This window comes from Balaenoptera ricei, chromosome 20, assembly GCF_028023285.1.
Source record: "Balaenoptera ricei isolate mBalRic1 chromosome 20, mBalRic1.hap2, whole genome shotgun sequence".
NCBI classification, from domain to species: Eukaryota; Metazoa; Chordata; class Mammalia; order Artiodactyla; family Balaenopteridae; genus Balaenoptera; species Balaenoptera ricei.
In genome coordinates this window covers 25,917,640-25,935,088 of record NC_082658.1, presented here as the reverse complement: position 1 = coordinate 25,935,088, position 17,449 = coordinate 25,917,640, and the positions used below count along the sequence as shown (strand labels likewise).

The window sequence follows — 17,449 nt, the reverse complement described above, 5'->3', positions numbered from 1 at the left end:
TCCCAAATTAGGAGGCCTCACCTACCACCCACCCTAAAAGCTGCCTGTTAACAAGAAGAGGGCTCAGCGCCCACTTGGAGGAGAGCATGGGAGTGAGCTCCTGGACGCCAGCACTGGGGCCTAAGCCGCCACTCCAGGACGCAGCTGATGCCATGAATAATTAACACCTGGGCGCGGCATCACTAATTTTCCTGCTCAAAGGTTTACACTAGCAGGCAGAGTTAAGTATCACAGATAATAGTGGCTATAAAGTCAGTTGGCCAGGCTCCAGCCAGGGAAGGAGAAGCTAGCAGCCCTGACCGAACTTGGCAAAGGCTCTGTCCCTCATCCATAACAACTTCGGGGCGCAGCGCATAATATCCCCAAAAGCCGCTTCTGGCTTTGCTCTCTACCAGCAGACCCTTCCCTAATGGGAAGGTACTCAGACCTCCAAGTGAAATCAGAGGGGAAAGTTACCAGCTCTCCCCTTCCCAATCTGTACCCCATTTGCTCCCTTTTTGGATGGGGGTTTAGTGAGGGGAACACACCCCATGTCCTGAAACACTCTCCAACTTTCTGAGACCACCTGATTCCTGGAACATTTCTTTTCTAGAACAACTTAGAGAACTTTTCCCTCCTTTAGCCCCAGACACGTATAGTCCCTCACTGCTGAGGAAACTTTCTTTGTTTCAGGAGGTCGAAGGAAGGCTACTGGGGTGTGAATTCACTTCCTTGTTTTGTTAGACAGGAGGATGGGGAGCCAAAGCTTTCAGCTTCCCTCCCTGCCCTTCAGCCTCTGCCTTCATTGTCTCCCCCAGTTTGGGTAGCTCCTTCCCCACCCTCAGCTCCCTGTCATATATTCAATACATCAGTCCTATAGGTTAAGCTTTAATACTATAACTGAATCCCTCCAGCCCTCTCCAGTTGCAAAGGACCTCTACTTGGTCCCCATCGACTACCAAAATCTTTGCCTTCAACTTCAGTAATTTTTTCCGCTGCCTCCACCTCTCTTGCCCCCAGGTTCCTTCTGCCTTCAGAGTTGGGTTCTTTACCCACAGCCGGCGTCAGAGCAGCCAAACTCCTGGAGGGGAACCGCTGAAAAATGAAGCTCTGTCTGCTGCTGCAGGAATGTTGGCTCTATCAGGCTCACAAACATAATTTTTATATTAGGTTGTGGTCTTTGACTGGGTTTATATGCCAATGAGGCATTTCTGGTTTACCAAATTTATACAGATCTCACCTTAACTGATAATCACAGATGCTGCAATTTAAGACCTCCAGCTTATAGAGCTTTCATATTAACTGCTGATATATTACTGAAAATCGTCTGAAATAACCAACTTCTGGGAGCAGAGCAGAGAGAGAGGAAGTGCCTCCGAGAGTGACTCTTTCCCGGCCACAGAAATAGCCCAGCTTCCACATCATTTTCTGTGAGAAATGATTTATCGAAGACATGGCCATAAACAACACAACTCACTCACAAACACACGCAGATGCGCGCACACACACACACACACACACACACACACACACACACACAATGGCTGGCATGCCGGCCGAGAAGCTGACACCCATATTGCTATAAATCAAGAAAAAGGTTGGAGGAGAGGGAGAGGGAGAGAGATAGAGAAGAGGAATATTCCTAAAATCTCTATGCAATGCCTCAATGGGTATAAACACACAGAGGACCGTGTGAAGAGAAATGGCAGGAAATGAAGATGGCTATTTGTCACATTTTACGACAATAACATTAATAACAAACAATAAATTTACATGGACATATAAGACGCGGTAGGTAGTGAGAAATCCCTTCTACTTACAATACCCCAGCCCGCGGTGTGGCTCCGGCTGCGGGGCTGTTTTATTGCTGCCTCCCTCTCTTTTTCTCTCTCTCTCCCTCTCTCTCCCCCTCTCTCTTTTTTTTCTCGGGGTACAGGCTTGTTTTTCAAAGGACAGTTGAATTGCACGTCAGAAACAGGGAGACCGAGCCTGCGATTTTCCTGACGAATACATATCTATTCTGCAACCTCGGCATTAATTATTTAATGAATCACGTGACCAGGAGGGGGAAGGGGGTCTTTCGATTTCAGGCTCAAAGGACCACTATGACCTTCCCCTTCAGGAGGAGAAATTTTCCTGCAAAATAGGTTCCCCCCAACCCACAAATGGAATAGTAGCTAGTTCTCTCTCCCACATTCACATCTGTATCTGCTGTATCTACATTCCCTAACCAGCCCCCCCAGAACACACACTTACCCACAGCCCACCTCTCCTCTCTCCCTTCTCCTCCTGCTTCTGCTTAGTTCGTGGAGGTGCAGAAGTAGTCTGCAGGGGCTTCTGGGGGGTGGGGTGGGATGGGCGCAGAGTCCTTCTCCAAGCCCCTGCATTTCTCAGCAACCAGTTCCTCTCTCTGCATCCCCCAACTCTATTCTCTCTCTCACTCCTAGGGTATTTTAGTGGGACCCACTCCCCCTCTTCCTTAAATAACCAACAAAATTTCTAAAGAGACCAGCTTCAAAAGAAGCATTTCATAAGTCCAGATTGTATATGTATAAAGAATGGGGCTTCTGGCTTTAATTCTCTTTTTAAAAAGATCTTTTGTGGTACCTTTTGAAAGGGCAGAAAAGGAACAGGGTGAAGAGATGACTCGGGAGCTTCCAGAGTTGAGAGTAACCACAAGGGGGACTTGTTTTCGTTGTGTTGTTACTATTATAGGGAACCAAATTCTACTGACTGACTGAGAATACGCTCTAGAGACAAAAGACCTGGACTAAGTTTCCTACACAAAAGAAGTGGACACTCAGTCTCTCTGTACCTATGTCACATCCTGTCTCAGCCCTTCCCCACCCCCCAACACACCAGTGAAGACAGCTGGAGATTTGAACTGGAGGGGAGGAGAGGGAAAGGGAAGAAAGAGGCTTTGAAGTTGGCCTGACAGCCCCGTCCCCATTTCCCAGGTGTTAGTACTCCTTGCTTCCAAGCAGCAGACAATGGAGACAGATCAATAGGAAAAAGATGGGGGGATTGCATATTAAAGTGTTAAACACTGGTGATGATAGGAGAAATCCAGTCCCTTGGCCTAGAGAGAGAAATGTACACAGACTTCTTCCTCTCAGATATGAACAAAACAAAACAAAACAAAGTATACCCCCAAACCTTCACATACAGCTTGGCGCCAGAAGGAGCAGACCAGTTACGACCAGAATCCCAGAACCGGAGTATTTGGCCACGATGTGGGATGGGGTTGCAAAGGGAAGCAGGGAAGACATTCCTGAAGGAGCCCCTCGCCCACACTCCCAGCCTTATCTTCAGCAGCTCTGGGGCAGCCGCAGCGGCCGGTGGACTGGGAAGAACAGATGCGTTTTGGGGAGGGGGGCATGGGGCCGAGGGGCCGCCAGCAGTTTGTTTGGAGGGGTCTGAACCAAAAGCGACTGGATGGGGAGAAGGTTGAGGACCCAGGTGCCCTAACCACCCCCGAAGAAACCGCCACTCCTGGGTGGTGTCCGGTCCAGCGGTAGCGGCAGCGCAGCCCCTGCCTCGGGCACTGGGCCGGCCTGGTCCCCTCGGAATCCCTCTCCCGACCCTCGGGTGGGGCGCCGGCGGGCCTGGGCTCTGTAGGGGGGTGGTCGGCTTTGATTGTGCAGATACAAAACCCAGGCTGGTATTGAATTCAGCCCCGCGCCCGGCTCCAATGAGGGCAACTCCCTGCATGGTCCTGGCCAGAAATCCATTAAAACTGGTCCCCCAGAGAAAAGCAGTCCACTAAAGTCTAAAAGAAAAATACTAGGGCGTGGGGAGTGAGGGGGTGGGGGAGAGAAAAGAGGAGAGAGAATATGCTGGAGCATGGGAAGACAGCAATCTCTGAAACGGAGAAATTATTTTTAAGGACGAGCAAAAGAAAAGCCTGACACGAAGGCACGCCGGGCAGGTTCTATTAAAATGCCCACACTCTTCGGATCCTGGGAATGTCCATGTTCAAATAAACAAGCGCCCGGGCGTGAGCAGAGTGCTTTCTTGCTGCCGATAAAGCGAACGTTTATACTGTGAGAAAGGCGAGATTGATTTACGAATCTGAACGTGCCTGTTTTATTGCCGATCACAAATCCGTCAGCGCTCAACTCACGCTGGGAAACTTCCCAACTTCGCTTTCCAACCAGACCCCCTCCCGGGCCGCCGCTTCCCAGGGAGACCCACCACGGGCGCTGGGGCTGCCCCGGCGGCGACAGGCTCTGGCAGGACCCAGAAGCCCTACTCTGCCAAGACCGGTGCAAGTAGGAGCGAGGGTGGTGAGGGCCCAGGAGCTGGAGGAAGAGAGGTCCAAAGATTCGGAGGATAGGGGTGGCCGCTAGAATTGTAGATGGTGAGCCCAAGGGGCTGGGGAGCCTGCCTGCAGCACTCAGCTCTGCAGAGGTTGGGGTCTGGGACTGAGGGAGGGGGAAGGTCCCTCAGTTCCCACCTGTGGGGCTGAAACCCTCAAAGGAACCCCAACCTTCTCTTTCCATTGTTTCCCTCCTCTTTCCCTTTGGTGGACCTCTAATCCTCACATTGCAGAAAGCAGGTTGTAAAGACTCAGGGGACTAGATCTTTATCACCTGGGCCTATAGAGGGCTCACAACTGGTTATCTACCCTTATGAGTTATGGGTGTACATCGCCCCAAATATTTTCATCCCAGGAGCAGTCCAGCTTGCCTTTCTGCTCGCTCACTTTTCTTACCAAGGCCTCCAGCTCCTGCATTTATTAAACCTCCCAGGGACAAAGGAGAGGATACCAACCAACGCCAGTTATTTCTTGCCTGAGACAGTCCCCAAGACATAGGAGAAAATTTACAAAATGCAAACCAACACCCCACATACATCCCAGCAAGTTTCTTTCTCTCCTAGTCTTAACTCAAGGGAACACTTCCTTCTTCCCAGCTGGAGTCTGTCTGTGTGTCTGTCTGTCTCTCTCTTTGTCTCTATCCCCTCCTAGGAGGATGGCTGCTGGTGTAGATTTTTAAGATACAGCAAGTAGAATATAGATTTGAAAAGGCTCTGTGTTCAGAGTTCACTTCTTAGCAAATCCTCCACACATCTCTTGAAAGTTGCTGGAAACTTTGGTTAACATGGCACAGCTGTCCCTGGCAATGGTCAGAACAGCCTGCACTGACCCTTCTCCCATCTCTCTTGCTCCTCTGGCGGGGAGGTACTCCGTGGGCTCTGTGAATAGCTGGGGTGGGATTGGGGAGTGGGGAAGGGGGTGAGAGTGATTACAGAAATAGCTTCCTAAACAAAGGGACTTAAGAAAATGGGTTAAGATTTTGTGGATTTGGATAACAGACCTCGAGAGACAGTAACCACAATGGGGGCCCTCTGTCTCCTTAGAACCCAGGGGTTTGTCCCCTAGCCCTCTGAAGCCCCTGGACCGCTCATATCTGCCTCCCTTTGTCTTTCTTCCCTCAGCTCCCTCCAACGAAACAGGAAAGAAGGAGGGATGAACTGGACATGCATGGCGGGGTGAGTCTGCCTGAGGGAAGGAGCTCTGCACAGAGAGAGACCAGCACCCTACTTTCTTCCCCCAGCTGAGCTAAAAAAATTTTTTGTTCCTTTTCTCCCCAATGGACAGTAACAGAAAAACAATCCAGAAATTTCAAGATAGCAAAGAAGGGGTTGGGGGGGCTGGTGGGGGGTGGAGAAGATGGGACATACAACAGCCCAAGGACCCCTCCCTGCGGAGGTGTGACTTTCCCTTCTGGGCAGGAGGCAAGAGCCAACACAATGTCCAGTCTCAGAGAGGTCAAGGGGCTTCCGAGGTCATTTTGTGGTTCTAATACTGAGCTAATCGCCTAGAAAACGTGGCCTCTCCATGAACTCTCTCTCCTGCCAGCCTCCTACTTCCAAAGCCTCAGTGAGCCCCAGGGAAAAAAGGCCAGCACATTCTGGTCTGAGGCAGAGCCCACTGGCTCCCTCACCCTCAGAAGCGGGGCCCCAGAGGGGAGAACAGAGCCCCCAGACCAAGAGAGCAAAAGGAAACCAAACTAAACTCTGAGCCTCCAGGAAGAAGGAAGGGAGCAGAGTGGAAGAAGAGGAAGATTCTGGCATCAACGAACCTTGCCTGTGAACAGAACAGTTTCCTGCTCCAGAGAGTTGCAAATATTTGTCTAGAATCCCAACCTAGACACAAAAAGAAAAACCGAAGACATCCACCTATACCCTGCTCTGAGGTTGGGGCATTCCATCCAAAAATTGCATTCCATTTTTCCAGGAGGTGGCAGTGACAACTGCTCACCGGTAAACAGACCTGTGGGACACCAGCCCCCAGTGTAGACAAGCAGAGTCACGGAACCCACGGGCTACATGTGCACCTCACCTTGCTACACACACACACACACACACACACACACACACACGCTGGGGCTCCCAAGGCCCTCCTGCATTTTCTAAAACCAGAAAGCACTTCTGAGCTGCCTCGTAAACAACCTTTTCTGGGGTTTTTCTGGTGCCTAACACCTCAGTCCCAATCAATTCAAACACTCTCCAGGTGTCAGTCCCTGACCCAAGCATCTGTCATCATAAAAGGCATCAAACCTGACCAACCGTCCACCATAAAAACCCCGCAAAGATAGTTGAAAAAGAAAAAGAAGGAGGCGAGAGAGTGTTTCTTCTTTCCCTAGTAAAAAGAGCTCATAAAACGATTAAAAAAAAAAGCCAGCCCAGGCGGGGCTTTGTTACCTTTGAGCCTCTCGCCTCCTCTCGCCTGAACTCTGCAGATCCCATTCATGACGAACGGCTTCTTCCAAACTGAGAGAAAAAAGTTTTCAGCTTTATGGTTCCAAATTTTTTCCCCCTTGCAGATCCGGGAGTGGCGGCTAACACTTTTTTCCCCCAACAGCCGGTCTGCGGAGATTTGCTGTTGAATAATAACAAAGGAGAGAGGATACGTATTTAAAGAAAAGAAGTGATTAATGGTTTTCTGTATAATTCTCACATTTTTCTTAGCTCTTGTCTACACAGAATGGCTGTGAACTTTAAGCTCCATAGAAATCTTTTTTATTCTATTCATACCTTCCTAAGAGCAGCTTTGATTTGGTTCTATAGAGACATGGGGGGGGCATATGCTTTTTAACTATTTTCCCCTCTAGAAGGAAAGGGCCGCCGCATCCCTTGGCAGCTAAACATCACACCGCGATTCCACCGAAAACAAAGCTCGCCACACTCAACCTCCAGTTCCGGGCGATTTGCTACCAGTATCCCCACAGCATCGAAACGAGCGGTTCAAACGCCCCTTCCCGCGCGGTGGACCCCAGCCCGGTCTCTCCCGGGCCCGACACAGCCTCAGACGCCCGGGAGCTGCACACCGGAAGAATGCAAAAGAAATAACAGTAAAACGCGCTGGTGGAATTGGTTATTTTTATTTTCTGAAGGGAGATGGGACCGAAAAATGACTTTTAAATGCATCTGCTCTCCCGAGCCCTGAGCTTTTGGGAGGCGGGATGGCTGTACCCGGAGCCACCATCGGACCAGAGCCCCGAGGCCGGAGCCCCCAGACCATAGAACTTCTCTTGGGCTCAGCCCCAAAGCGGCCCAAGCCTGACAGAGCTTCTGAGGGTCACCTGCACCCCTCCCTTCCCCCACTCCATTCTAGGGGTGACTGGGACCTCAGAGACAGAAAGCTATTTGGTCCCCAGTCATACTTTCGATACTTTCTATGAGAAAGAAAATGAAAATTAATACAGGAGCAGGGCTTCACAAAAGAGGCCATTTGTCTTCTTGATTATCTATTTGCTTGTCAGAGTTTGAGCTATGGCACCGGCTAGCTCCTTTGTAATATAAAAATACTCTGAAAACCTGCAAACACCCAGAAACATCTGTGCAAAAAATTAGACTCATTAAAGCCTTAAACACCTCAGAGGAAAACGATACCTTCTTACGCGGGAGGAAAGAGGCCGGCCGCTCAGAATCCTCTCTCGGAACTTTAATAAGCAAAGAGCCGTCTGTCTAGAAGGAGACAGCTTTAACCGCATTTTATTTGCTTATGACAAATAAATCACTATATGAAAGCCTTTGTCATACTTAAGCCTCTTGTGTTCTACAATGAAACATTTTCCCCTCATTAGGGATTGGAGTCAGCCCTCCCAGTTCTTTCAATCCATTTTTGGACTAGAGGGGAAAAATTAAAAGCCCCAAACAAAACACACCCACCCCAAAAGGAAAACAAACCAGCCACCACAATTTGGAGTCCTCTGAGATACAAATTCCCATCGGATCCTTTGAAAAAATTCCTCAACCACATAAATGTGCGGTCGAATGGACTGGGGTGCCTAAAATATACTCTGGGAGGCATTTATCTGCATCTTTACATCAAGGTTTCAACAAACACACGCCGTGCTGGTCACAAGAAACCAAACATTTATTTCTATTGTCACTCTGTACAGGACACACATTTTCACGCCAACAAAGGGTTCTAGACTCAGGCAGCCCCAGAACTAAGAATGGTCCTGGTTTGGAATGTCAGAAAGAGCATAGGAGAGAGAACGCACATGACATAAAATAATTAATAATAATAATAATAATAATCAATGCAACAATGATAAACTATGGGAGAGGTCTCTGTAACCTCATCTCCCAGGTGGGAAGGGCATTTTATTTCCTAGTTTCACATTCACTTTCAGTCTGGAACAGGCCTCCACTGTACAACTCCAGATTGGCCAGAGGGTTGTGCCCAGCTCCCACAACGCAACTGGCCCCTCACCCCGCCAGACGCGGCTTGACCTTCCAGAGGAAGGCCCTCCTGGTCTCTGGGTCCTCTCTTTCTCTTGGACTCAATTTCCCTGCCCTGCTCCTGCGTAGCCGAGGCACGCATCCCCCCACCCGCCTCCACTTGTCCCCTTGCTGTGGTCCCTACCCCAGCCCCGCAGTGGAAGGGGGTGAGCGGCCAGCGTCCTCGTGAACGGGCACGGAGCGGGAGAGAGGTTGTGTGCGTGTGTTTGTTACCGTGGCCAAAACACTGCGCTATCTGGCAGTCAGAGGATGCTTTCGCTGGGTTTCAGTAATGGGGGACAAAGAAAAAAAATCCAGACTGTCTTCCAGCAGCGGCAGCAGCAGAGGCAGAGGCGGCGGCGGCGGCGGCCGCCGAGCCGGGCCTCATTTGTTAGCGGGGTGTCGAGGTAATGGTCGCCACCGAGGCCCGTCCTCTCCTCGGCAGAGTAAACAAGACAGATGGGCCTGGGCCTGGCGTGATTAAAGATGAAACGTGGATCCATCTTCACCAAAGCTGAAAATGAGGAGTGCAGCCTCCTCCTATTTCTCTTTTTCTTTCTTCCTTCTTTTTTTTAAAGAAGAAAGCAAGAGACTTGAACCTTGCTTCTGGGGGGCCTCGCCCGCCTCCCTATTGTCATTTCTATAAATAAAGCTTCCCCTCCCCCCTCCTCTGCATTTATTCGTGTAAATAGACAAAGTGGGGGGAGGGCAGGTAGGCTTTTTCGGACCCAGGCCTCAGGGTCCCCTCCCGCGTCTCCCCCAACCGCCCCCCCCGCGCTCGCAACCCACCCCCGCCCCGAGGTTCGCGGCTCCCACGTGGGGGACACTAGAGCGCGGGAGGGCCTCCGTTGGGCCGGCCAGGGGGCCCTCCGGCTGCGCCTGCGGTGCCACCCGAGCGGATCTTGGTGTTGGGCAACTTGTGGTCTTTTTTCCACTTCATTCGCCGGTTCTGGAACCAAATCTTAATCTGGCGTTCAGAGAGGCAGAGCGCGTGGGCGATCTCCACCCTCCGGCGCCGCGTCAGGTAGCGGTTGTAGTGAAATTCTTTCTCCAGCTCCAAGACCTGCTGGCGAGTGTAGGCGGTCCGAGAGCGCTTGGGCTCCCCGCCGGCGTAATTGGGGTTTACTGGACACACACAAAGAGAGGGAGAAAGAGAAAGTTTTATTGCCCCGAAAGGGAGGAGGGAGAGCCCTTTCTTCCAGCTAACACAGTGTCTTCCTCCCTCCTTCTCCCGCCACCTCTTCTTCCTCCGGAGGGGGTGGGGATGAAAGAGAAAGCGGGACCCCAGGAAGAGAAAGAGACCTCTAAGTTTTGGAGGATTGTGTGGTCACGACGTTGTTGTTTGGGTGTCTGGGGGGAGTGAGGAATCTTCACAAGGTTTTAATCGCTCCTCTCTCCCCGCACGTGGCCTGGGGCCCGGGATGGGAGAATGAGGGGTGAAAGAGGGAGGGGGCTTCATTAAACCTTTCTTCTGTTAGTTCCCACCCTCTCTGCTCAGATTCCAAGCAGTGCCTGCCCCCAGTAAAAACTTTTGCCCACTTCTCAAGCTAAGGAGCCAGACTAGAGGAAAGAAAGGAAAAAAAAAAAAAATACAGGGAGTTGACTCAACTCTCAGCTTAAATACAGATTACCTCCTCCCCCTTCTCCTCCCCCCCTTACACCCCTCCCCAATTTCCAATTTCACTGAGACTGCATCTCCCTGGCGAAAAAGTCGCTGGTGAGAATGGCAAAGAGGATGGGGAACCGACTTCAAAGGCGCGGGGCCCACCAGGCCATAAAAATTTATGGGGGATGTAATTATGTGGCTCTGAAAACAGGCGACCGTAAATCTCCGGCAATGGCGAGTTTATAGCGGGGACAATTGGCTTCCCCTAGCTCCCCCCCCACCCCGCCCCATGCCTCGAGGTCCCTTTGGTGTAAAGCGCCGGGGGTGGGAGGGGGAAGGGGTGCCCACGCACTCACCCGTGCTCACGTGAACTTTGCGCATCCAGGGGTAGACGACGGGCTCTTTGCACGCGGAGTGGGACGGGCTGGGGTGCAGGGGGTTCTGAGCGCAGGGAGGCGGCGGGGGGCTGCTGCTGACCGCCTCGCAGCGCTGGCCGGGCTCCGGGAGGAGGGCCCCAGAGGGCGGCGGAGCGGGAGCCCGAGGGGACAGCCCGGGCGGTGGCGGGGGCGGCGGGGGCGGTGGCGGAGGCGGCGGGGGCCCAGGGTCCCGGCAGGCCGCGTAACGCTGCACGGTGCACGCGGAGCGCCGCCCGAAGCCCGCCTCCGGCTGGAAGCTGCTCTCTCGCCTCTGGCCGCCGGCGTAGTACCCCGGCGAGTGGTCGCTGGGTAGGTAATCGCTCTGTGAATATTCCTCGCACGGAGGGAACTTGGGGTCGACATAGTTTGAGTTGATCAAAAAAGAACTCATAGCCATTAATTTCTGGGAATTGTCCACAAAATATACTAAAATTTATTCCGACCCCTGACTCGTTTTCCTGTTTCCGAAAGCCCTCCTACTTACTGTCAAGTGAACAAAGTTAGGGGCCCACGTGATCCTCGGAGCCAATGGCCGCCCCGCCTGCGATTCCCGGATAAGGAAATCTGCTCACCCGGACCCTACTCTAGCCAAAGAGGTTTATTTCCCCTTCTTCTCTTCCCCCCCCCTCCCCACCCAACAGTAGGATTTACATAGGGCTCCTGCGGGGCGACCGCCTCCTCGCTTCTCCTCACCAGGATCGGGGAGAGGGAGGGAGGGAGATGGAGAGCGAGTGAGCAGGTTGCCACCCGAGGGCCTGTTGGGGCGCTGGGCGGAGCGCAATCCCTGGATCCCCTCAGAAGCTGGGGCTCCGGGTGTGGCCCCTCCTGTCCTGCCTCACCTCCCCCAGGCCTTCCTTAGGGCCCCAGCCCCTCCTCACGACGTGGCGAGGGGGAGCCCCTGCACCCGGCGTCTGTGCGGGGGAGTTAAGTGAGGGACGGACTAGGGGCTCCGCCTGAGAGGGGAACCCACACGGGGGAGAGGCACTGAGCGTGGGCCTTTTCTTTGCAGCCGCACGGGGAGGGGTAAGGAGTGAGAGAGGAGGCATCGGAGCAACCAGGCGGGTGCACGGAGGGACTTGTCAGAGATGAATGGAACCGCGGGCGGATCGATAGGAAATTCATGCACTAATTCGGGGAGACCTCGCCTTCCAAATCGCATTTAGCTGCGCTATTAGTTTGGCTGTGTCAGTCAGTCCGTCTGTGTCCCTCTCCTATCCACTCCTCCCCTTACCCCACGCGGCCCAAGCCGGGAGAAACGACTTGGTTTCCCACACTAAACATGAGCACTGGAGTAAAAAACCTCCAACTTTTGAGAGCACGTTGAATAGAAATTTGCTAATTCCAGAAGCACCGGAGCAACGCTAACCTCGGCGTCAAGACGTTGTAATTGCCGCTAATGCGGCCGCCTGCGCAGCGAGCAGAAATCTCACATCCTTGTGATGCTGAGGATAGGAGACAGGAGTGATCCCCACACAATAACACCCCTTGGTAATCGTGTGTTTCCAGGGCATCTTGTTCTGAACCCAAACGGAAAGGCGACCTCTGCATCCGTTTGAAAAGCAAATTTCCTTTGCCTTCGCACACTGAAGACAAGTCATTTTTACCGGATTTTCAGTGAAGCCTCCCTAAGCCCAAAATAGGGAATAGGTGGGCTGGAGGGAGAGGATAAAATAAAACATCAGCAACAATATTAACCTCTTAAGAGAAGTGAAAAAGGACCAAGGCTCCCAAGGGCAGGCAGGGGGAGATTTCAGGTAGACGATTCCTCCATCTCTAAGCAGTTGAGGGAGAAAAAGAAAGAGAAAGAAGAAGGAAGGAGTCTTCGTGTGGTCAGTCACCGGATGGTCCTCATTTAGGAAAAAAAAAATGAGCGGAGTGTTTATGTCAACTACATATTCCCCTAGATACGAATTTGTGACCACAAAATTCCTTACACAAATTCGGATCTACAGGGTATATACAGAAGACAGATGTATCTTCTTGGCCCAGAAATTTTCCAGTTCTCCTACTTTCCACGCGTCCTTCGTTTGGGGTGTGGTTTGAGTGCTTCGATTTTATTTCGTTTTGTTCAAGTTTTGAGGTCTGGGAGCAGGAAAAGTCACTGCGGGTCCATTCCTGCGATTACAAGGTTTTCAACTCTCTTCCTCTTCTATTAGAAATAGAAGCTGCCGGTCCCGCAAAGGGACGCGAACCATGGGGCCGCTGCGCAACTCGGCGGCGCATGAATTATGAGATGTAAACATTAGCTAAGCACAAAAGGAGGAAGGGTCATCCTGAGGCTGCGGCATAGTCAGAATCAGGCCCTTCTGGGTGCCCTCGCGCCCCTCCCCTCCCCCCAGGACTTTTTTTTTTAAAAAAAAGAAACAAAACCCCAATCGGCAACTCCGTGCCCCCTTGCAGCCTTTAGTTTTCGATCAAACGAATATCTAGATATTTTCCAAGGCGCCTCTCAGCAAAAGGAAGAGGGAGAGGCGGCTGGGTGTGAAGGGGGGGGGGGTCATAAAAGTCCTTTTAGAAAAATTCAATGGTAAAAAGAGAGAGAAACAGCTGTAAAGAAAAATGCTGGGAGACCAAGCAGATGGGGCCCCGGATATTTAATGATGGGCAATTCCGTTTACAACCTGAGAAAAGATCAAAGGCGTTTCATTTCCGAATGAAGGGCAATGAGGAACCATAAAAGATGCAGCCAGATGATATTCCGGCCCCTCCCAACCTCCCATACCTCCTGGGGCCAGAAAAGGAGGATAATAGGTAAAGCGTGAGGAGGAACCCCATTTCCCCCACCTCCCTAGCTCTGGGCACGCTCTCTCAGTCTAAACTTGCTCATTCAGCCACCTGCTAGGGTTGCTGGCAGTGGGACCAAAATGGGGATCTGGGAAACCTGGGGGATCTGGAATTTCTGAAGGGACTTCCTGAGGCTGCCAGTAACCACTGAATTTACTAAGCTGGGAGACTGAGGATGGAGCTGAAGGGAACTGCGTCCTAGACTGTGAAAGCTGAGGGCCTTCACAGGGTGAGGAGAAGGGTTCACAGAAGCCTCTTCTGCACCCAGACTCCCCATTCATCTCTCTAGGTCTGAAGAATACTTGCATCCCTAGTGAACAAATCAGAATAATATCAATTTCTTTAACAAGTACATCAACAAAACAAAAAGCAACCCTCTAACCACCATACTCTAAAGGTCTCTGCCCATCCCTAGTCCTGGGACCCTTGCAGGTGGATAGGAGAGTTTCCACCTACCAGCAGCTAAGCCCAGAGACCCTCTGATTTTCTGTCCCAAATCTAGTTTACCAAGGTTGGCTTCCGGGCCTGATTTCTAACACCAACACTCTCCCAGCCAGGCTGGACTCACATATATTTGAAAAATCACACACACACACACACACAAATATTGTAGTTATCTTTGCCAAGAGAGGGTCCAATAAGTAATCTCAGAACCCCGTTTAGGCACCCAGGGAGACTGGCACCTGACCCTGGATCCACAGACAAAATGTGTGGATAGGACCCCCAACAGCCCCCCAGCGTCAAGCAGGGGCTTTCCCAAGTCTTGTCAAGGGCCACTTTAGTGAGGGGCTCCACGACCCTTTCCAGCTGGCCAGGCCCCTCCCCCACCCCATACCTCCTGTCCTTCTCAGCTCGCCTCCCTGAAACCCGTCCAACTCGAACGCTTTTCGGAATTTGGGGAGGGCCAATGCGCTGGCCACCGGGGCCTCTCTGCTGCTCTACACTTTCTCAAGAGATGCGGTCCAGGTGCCCCAAGCACCCCAAGAGAGAGGGATGGGAAGCAGAGCCCGCGGGGCTGTGTGTGGCTGATTCTGGGGACAGAGCGCTGCGCGCTGAGAGCCGCCACCTGCCCATCCCACCGTGGCGCCGCACCCCCCATCCCAGCCAGTCCCACCGCGATGGGTGGAGGACTTGGTTTATCAGCGACTTCCAAGACGGGGTTCAGAGCAGGAGGCTGCCTCTCCCTCCACCCCCGAAGAGCACTAACATCAATACGCATAATAATAAGAAAGAACCAAGGCTCCACCCGCGTTCAGAGCCACCTCCCCGGCGCTCCCGGTGGCTCGCTGGCCCGCCGGCCGCCTTTTCCCTGCAGCCACAGGTTGCTGGAGTGACCTCTCGCTGCTCAGTCCCTCCGCCGTCCCAGGCGTGCCCAGCCCGCGTCGCATCGGCTACCTTTTGTCGGCGGTGAGGGAGGGACTGAGCGAGGGAGGGAGACCCTGAGGCCGGGAGGGCGAGCCCCGGCGGCCCGCACCGCCAGCGGCGCGGAGTAGCGCCAGGCCCGGAGGGGCGCGGGCGGGAGTACTCACCGGGCCGCTCCCCGCGCCCTCCAGGCCGCCAACCCGCCCGCGGGCCCGCGCGGCCCCCGACGAGCTCGCTCTCGTCCAGTATTGTGTGTTCCGAAAACCGAACCGCGGCGGCGGGCAGAGGAGCTCCGGGCCCCCTTGGTGGCCGGAACAAGCCTTTTTTTTTTTTTTTTTGGTGTGTTTTTGTTTTTGAAGCGCAAGTTTTCGTATTAATCTCATACTTTGGCAGTCTTTGTTAAACAGCTAGGCGCGTCACCAGGCTCTCGAACATTTTAATAATTTTTAGACGCCGTGACCTGCGGTTCACCCCTCTCGGGCCTCCCCCACGAGCAGGCAGTTACTATAATACGCTCGCGCAGTTCGCTCGGTCATATTGAATTTTGCGCAGGTCATTACTTGGGAGAAAAATGACAGAGCAAGGAATTTGATTCAGCTCATCCTCTCCAGCTCTTTTTGCCAGAAACTTCACCCCCAAAAAGTCCCATTCGTATAAGACTCAGCCCGGCCCCGCCTCTTCTTTGATATCCCATCATTCCTATATTTTTTGTCAGCTCTCGTTCGGGGGCCAAGAGGGAAAGGGTAGAACTCCACGGGGGTTCCCTTTGCGGCCTGTGATGGAGGCTGGCACCTGGAGAGGTGGAAATGTGGGGATCTGGGTCCCAGAGAGCAGGCCTCAGCCAGAGCCCCCTTCCCTCCTTCCTCCCCTATAAATGGCTGCACTGACAAGGCCTGTACTCCCACCCAGCTGCACACTCCATCTGCTTTGTTCTGCCCCTCAATGCCAGAGAGACCCCCATTTCTGCCAAAACTTTAGAGGCTCCAGGGCCCCAGGAATGACCCCTCTACCTCCTGGTGCTGAGATTTGGTTCATAGGCCAGCATGTTTGGGGAAGATAGAATCCTGAGAGAAGGGCTGGACTGCACTGGTCAAAGCTGGGGCACTGGCTTTCAGAGGCTCTAATTCTCCTTTAAAAATCAAACAGTATCCTCCCCATCTGCATTTTTATTTAAAACTACTTCTCATCTGTACAGTAACTCCTTTGCCTACCCCCAGCACCACCACAAGGAGGTTGAGGAGCAAATCAGAGAGGTGTTAAAAATACTCAAGAGATTTTCTTTGCTTTGTCCCTCCAGGATCAGAAATAGGTGACGGGCCAGCAACACATTTCCCCCTTTCTCCAGCCTCCAAGGAACCAGCAGAAGTAGATCAGGTGACTCCCCCTCCACCCAGTTCAAGTCTACGGGGAGTGTCTGCAAGGGGGTATCTCCCTAGTGCGAGGAGGCCGGAAGAGAGCATCCCAAGGTACCCAGCTCGGCCTGGGATGGCAGAGGACTCCTCTTTCTCATTCTGAGGCCCCTCCAGCTCAGGACCTTGGGCTGCTCCAGTCTATTCCACAAAACTATCAACTTGCTAACATACTGTACTGGAATGGAGGGAAAAGAGACTGAGGAGGAACAGAAAGAGATAGATTCTCCAGTTCAGGTTTTGACCTCTACCTCCTCTGGACTCTAGGAATTCCCTGTGGCCTGACTCCCCAGAAAAACTTGCCTGAAGGCCAAGTAGAAATGAGGACCCACACCCAATTGGTTTAATTAAAAAAAAATTGGGGTCAAATTGATTTGAAATTTGACATTAAACTGTGGTCTCTTCTGGCCATATTTCAAAACGCATCTTTATAAAAACTCCCAGGTTATCTTTTTTTTCTGGCGGGACAAACACCCAGAGAGTACCTCCTATATTAAATGCTTAGAAGAGAATATGATGACATCTCATAATGCAACAAACAGTTACTTAAAGACCCCAAATAAGCATATGCCCTGGTGTTATAATTAGTGTCTCTAAGCATTTTACTTATGAGCTAAGCTTAATGCACGGATTCAAGGTTCATTTCAGGTCGCCAGTTAAAAAGATCTCTGTGAGGCCATTCAGTATTTTTCCTTCTCATTTCCCCTCCCTCCTTGAAATAGGAAGAGAGGGACTCTGGAAGAACATACAAATGTAGGTTTGGGAGAGAGTGAGAGAATTAACAAGCTAACCTTCTTTCAGTATCCAAGTGCTTAAACCCAAGCGATCGGGAAAGAGGGATGGGAGTTTTTAAACTCCCTCCAGTCCTGGCCCATGGTTACTGGACTCCAACTGCCTGGACCCCGTCTGGGGGTAATCCCTGAAAAAACAGGCCTGCCTGGAGGGAGGAGGAGCTGGGGGATCCAGCTGCTTGGCCCCTTTAGGGGAAGCCTGGTGGGGCTGATGTGGGTTGGAGTCAGGTCTTCACCTTGGAAGACTTCTTTGGCCCCACCAAACGTCCTGCAAGGACGTGTGGGTAATTGGATTTTTAAAATGTGTGCGGCTGGGTAGGTTTTAATTAAATTTTATATGGTGACTCAAAGGTTGTCTTTGGGAGA

At 52.1% G+C, this 17,449-nt stretch overlaps 1 protein-coding gene across 1 annotated transcript; it reads right to left on the bottom strand.

Annotated features, from left to right (window-relative positions):
• Nucleotides 1–6,782: 6,782 nt before the first annotated feature.
• Nucleotides 6,783–12,613, bottom strand: HOXB4 (homeobox B4). The gene is made up of 3 exons (XM_059908427.1): nt 10,678–12,613; nt 9,505–9,840; nt 6,783–6,865 (listed from the first exon to the last, which is right to left on the bottom strand). The coding sequence occupies exons 1-2, from the start codon at nt 11,132–11,134 to the stop codon at nt 9,542–9,544; spliced, it is 756 nt and encodes a 251-aa protein (XP_059764410.1). The 5' UTR covers nt 11,135–12,613; the 3' UTR covers nt 6,783–6,865; nt 9,505–9,541.
• Between the last annotated feature and the right edge of the window lie 4,836 nt (nt 12,614–17,449).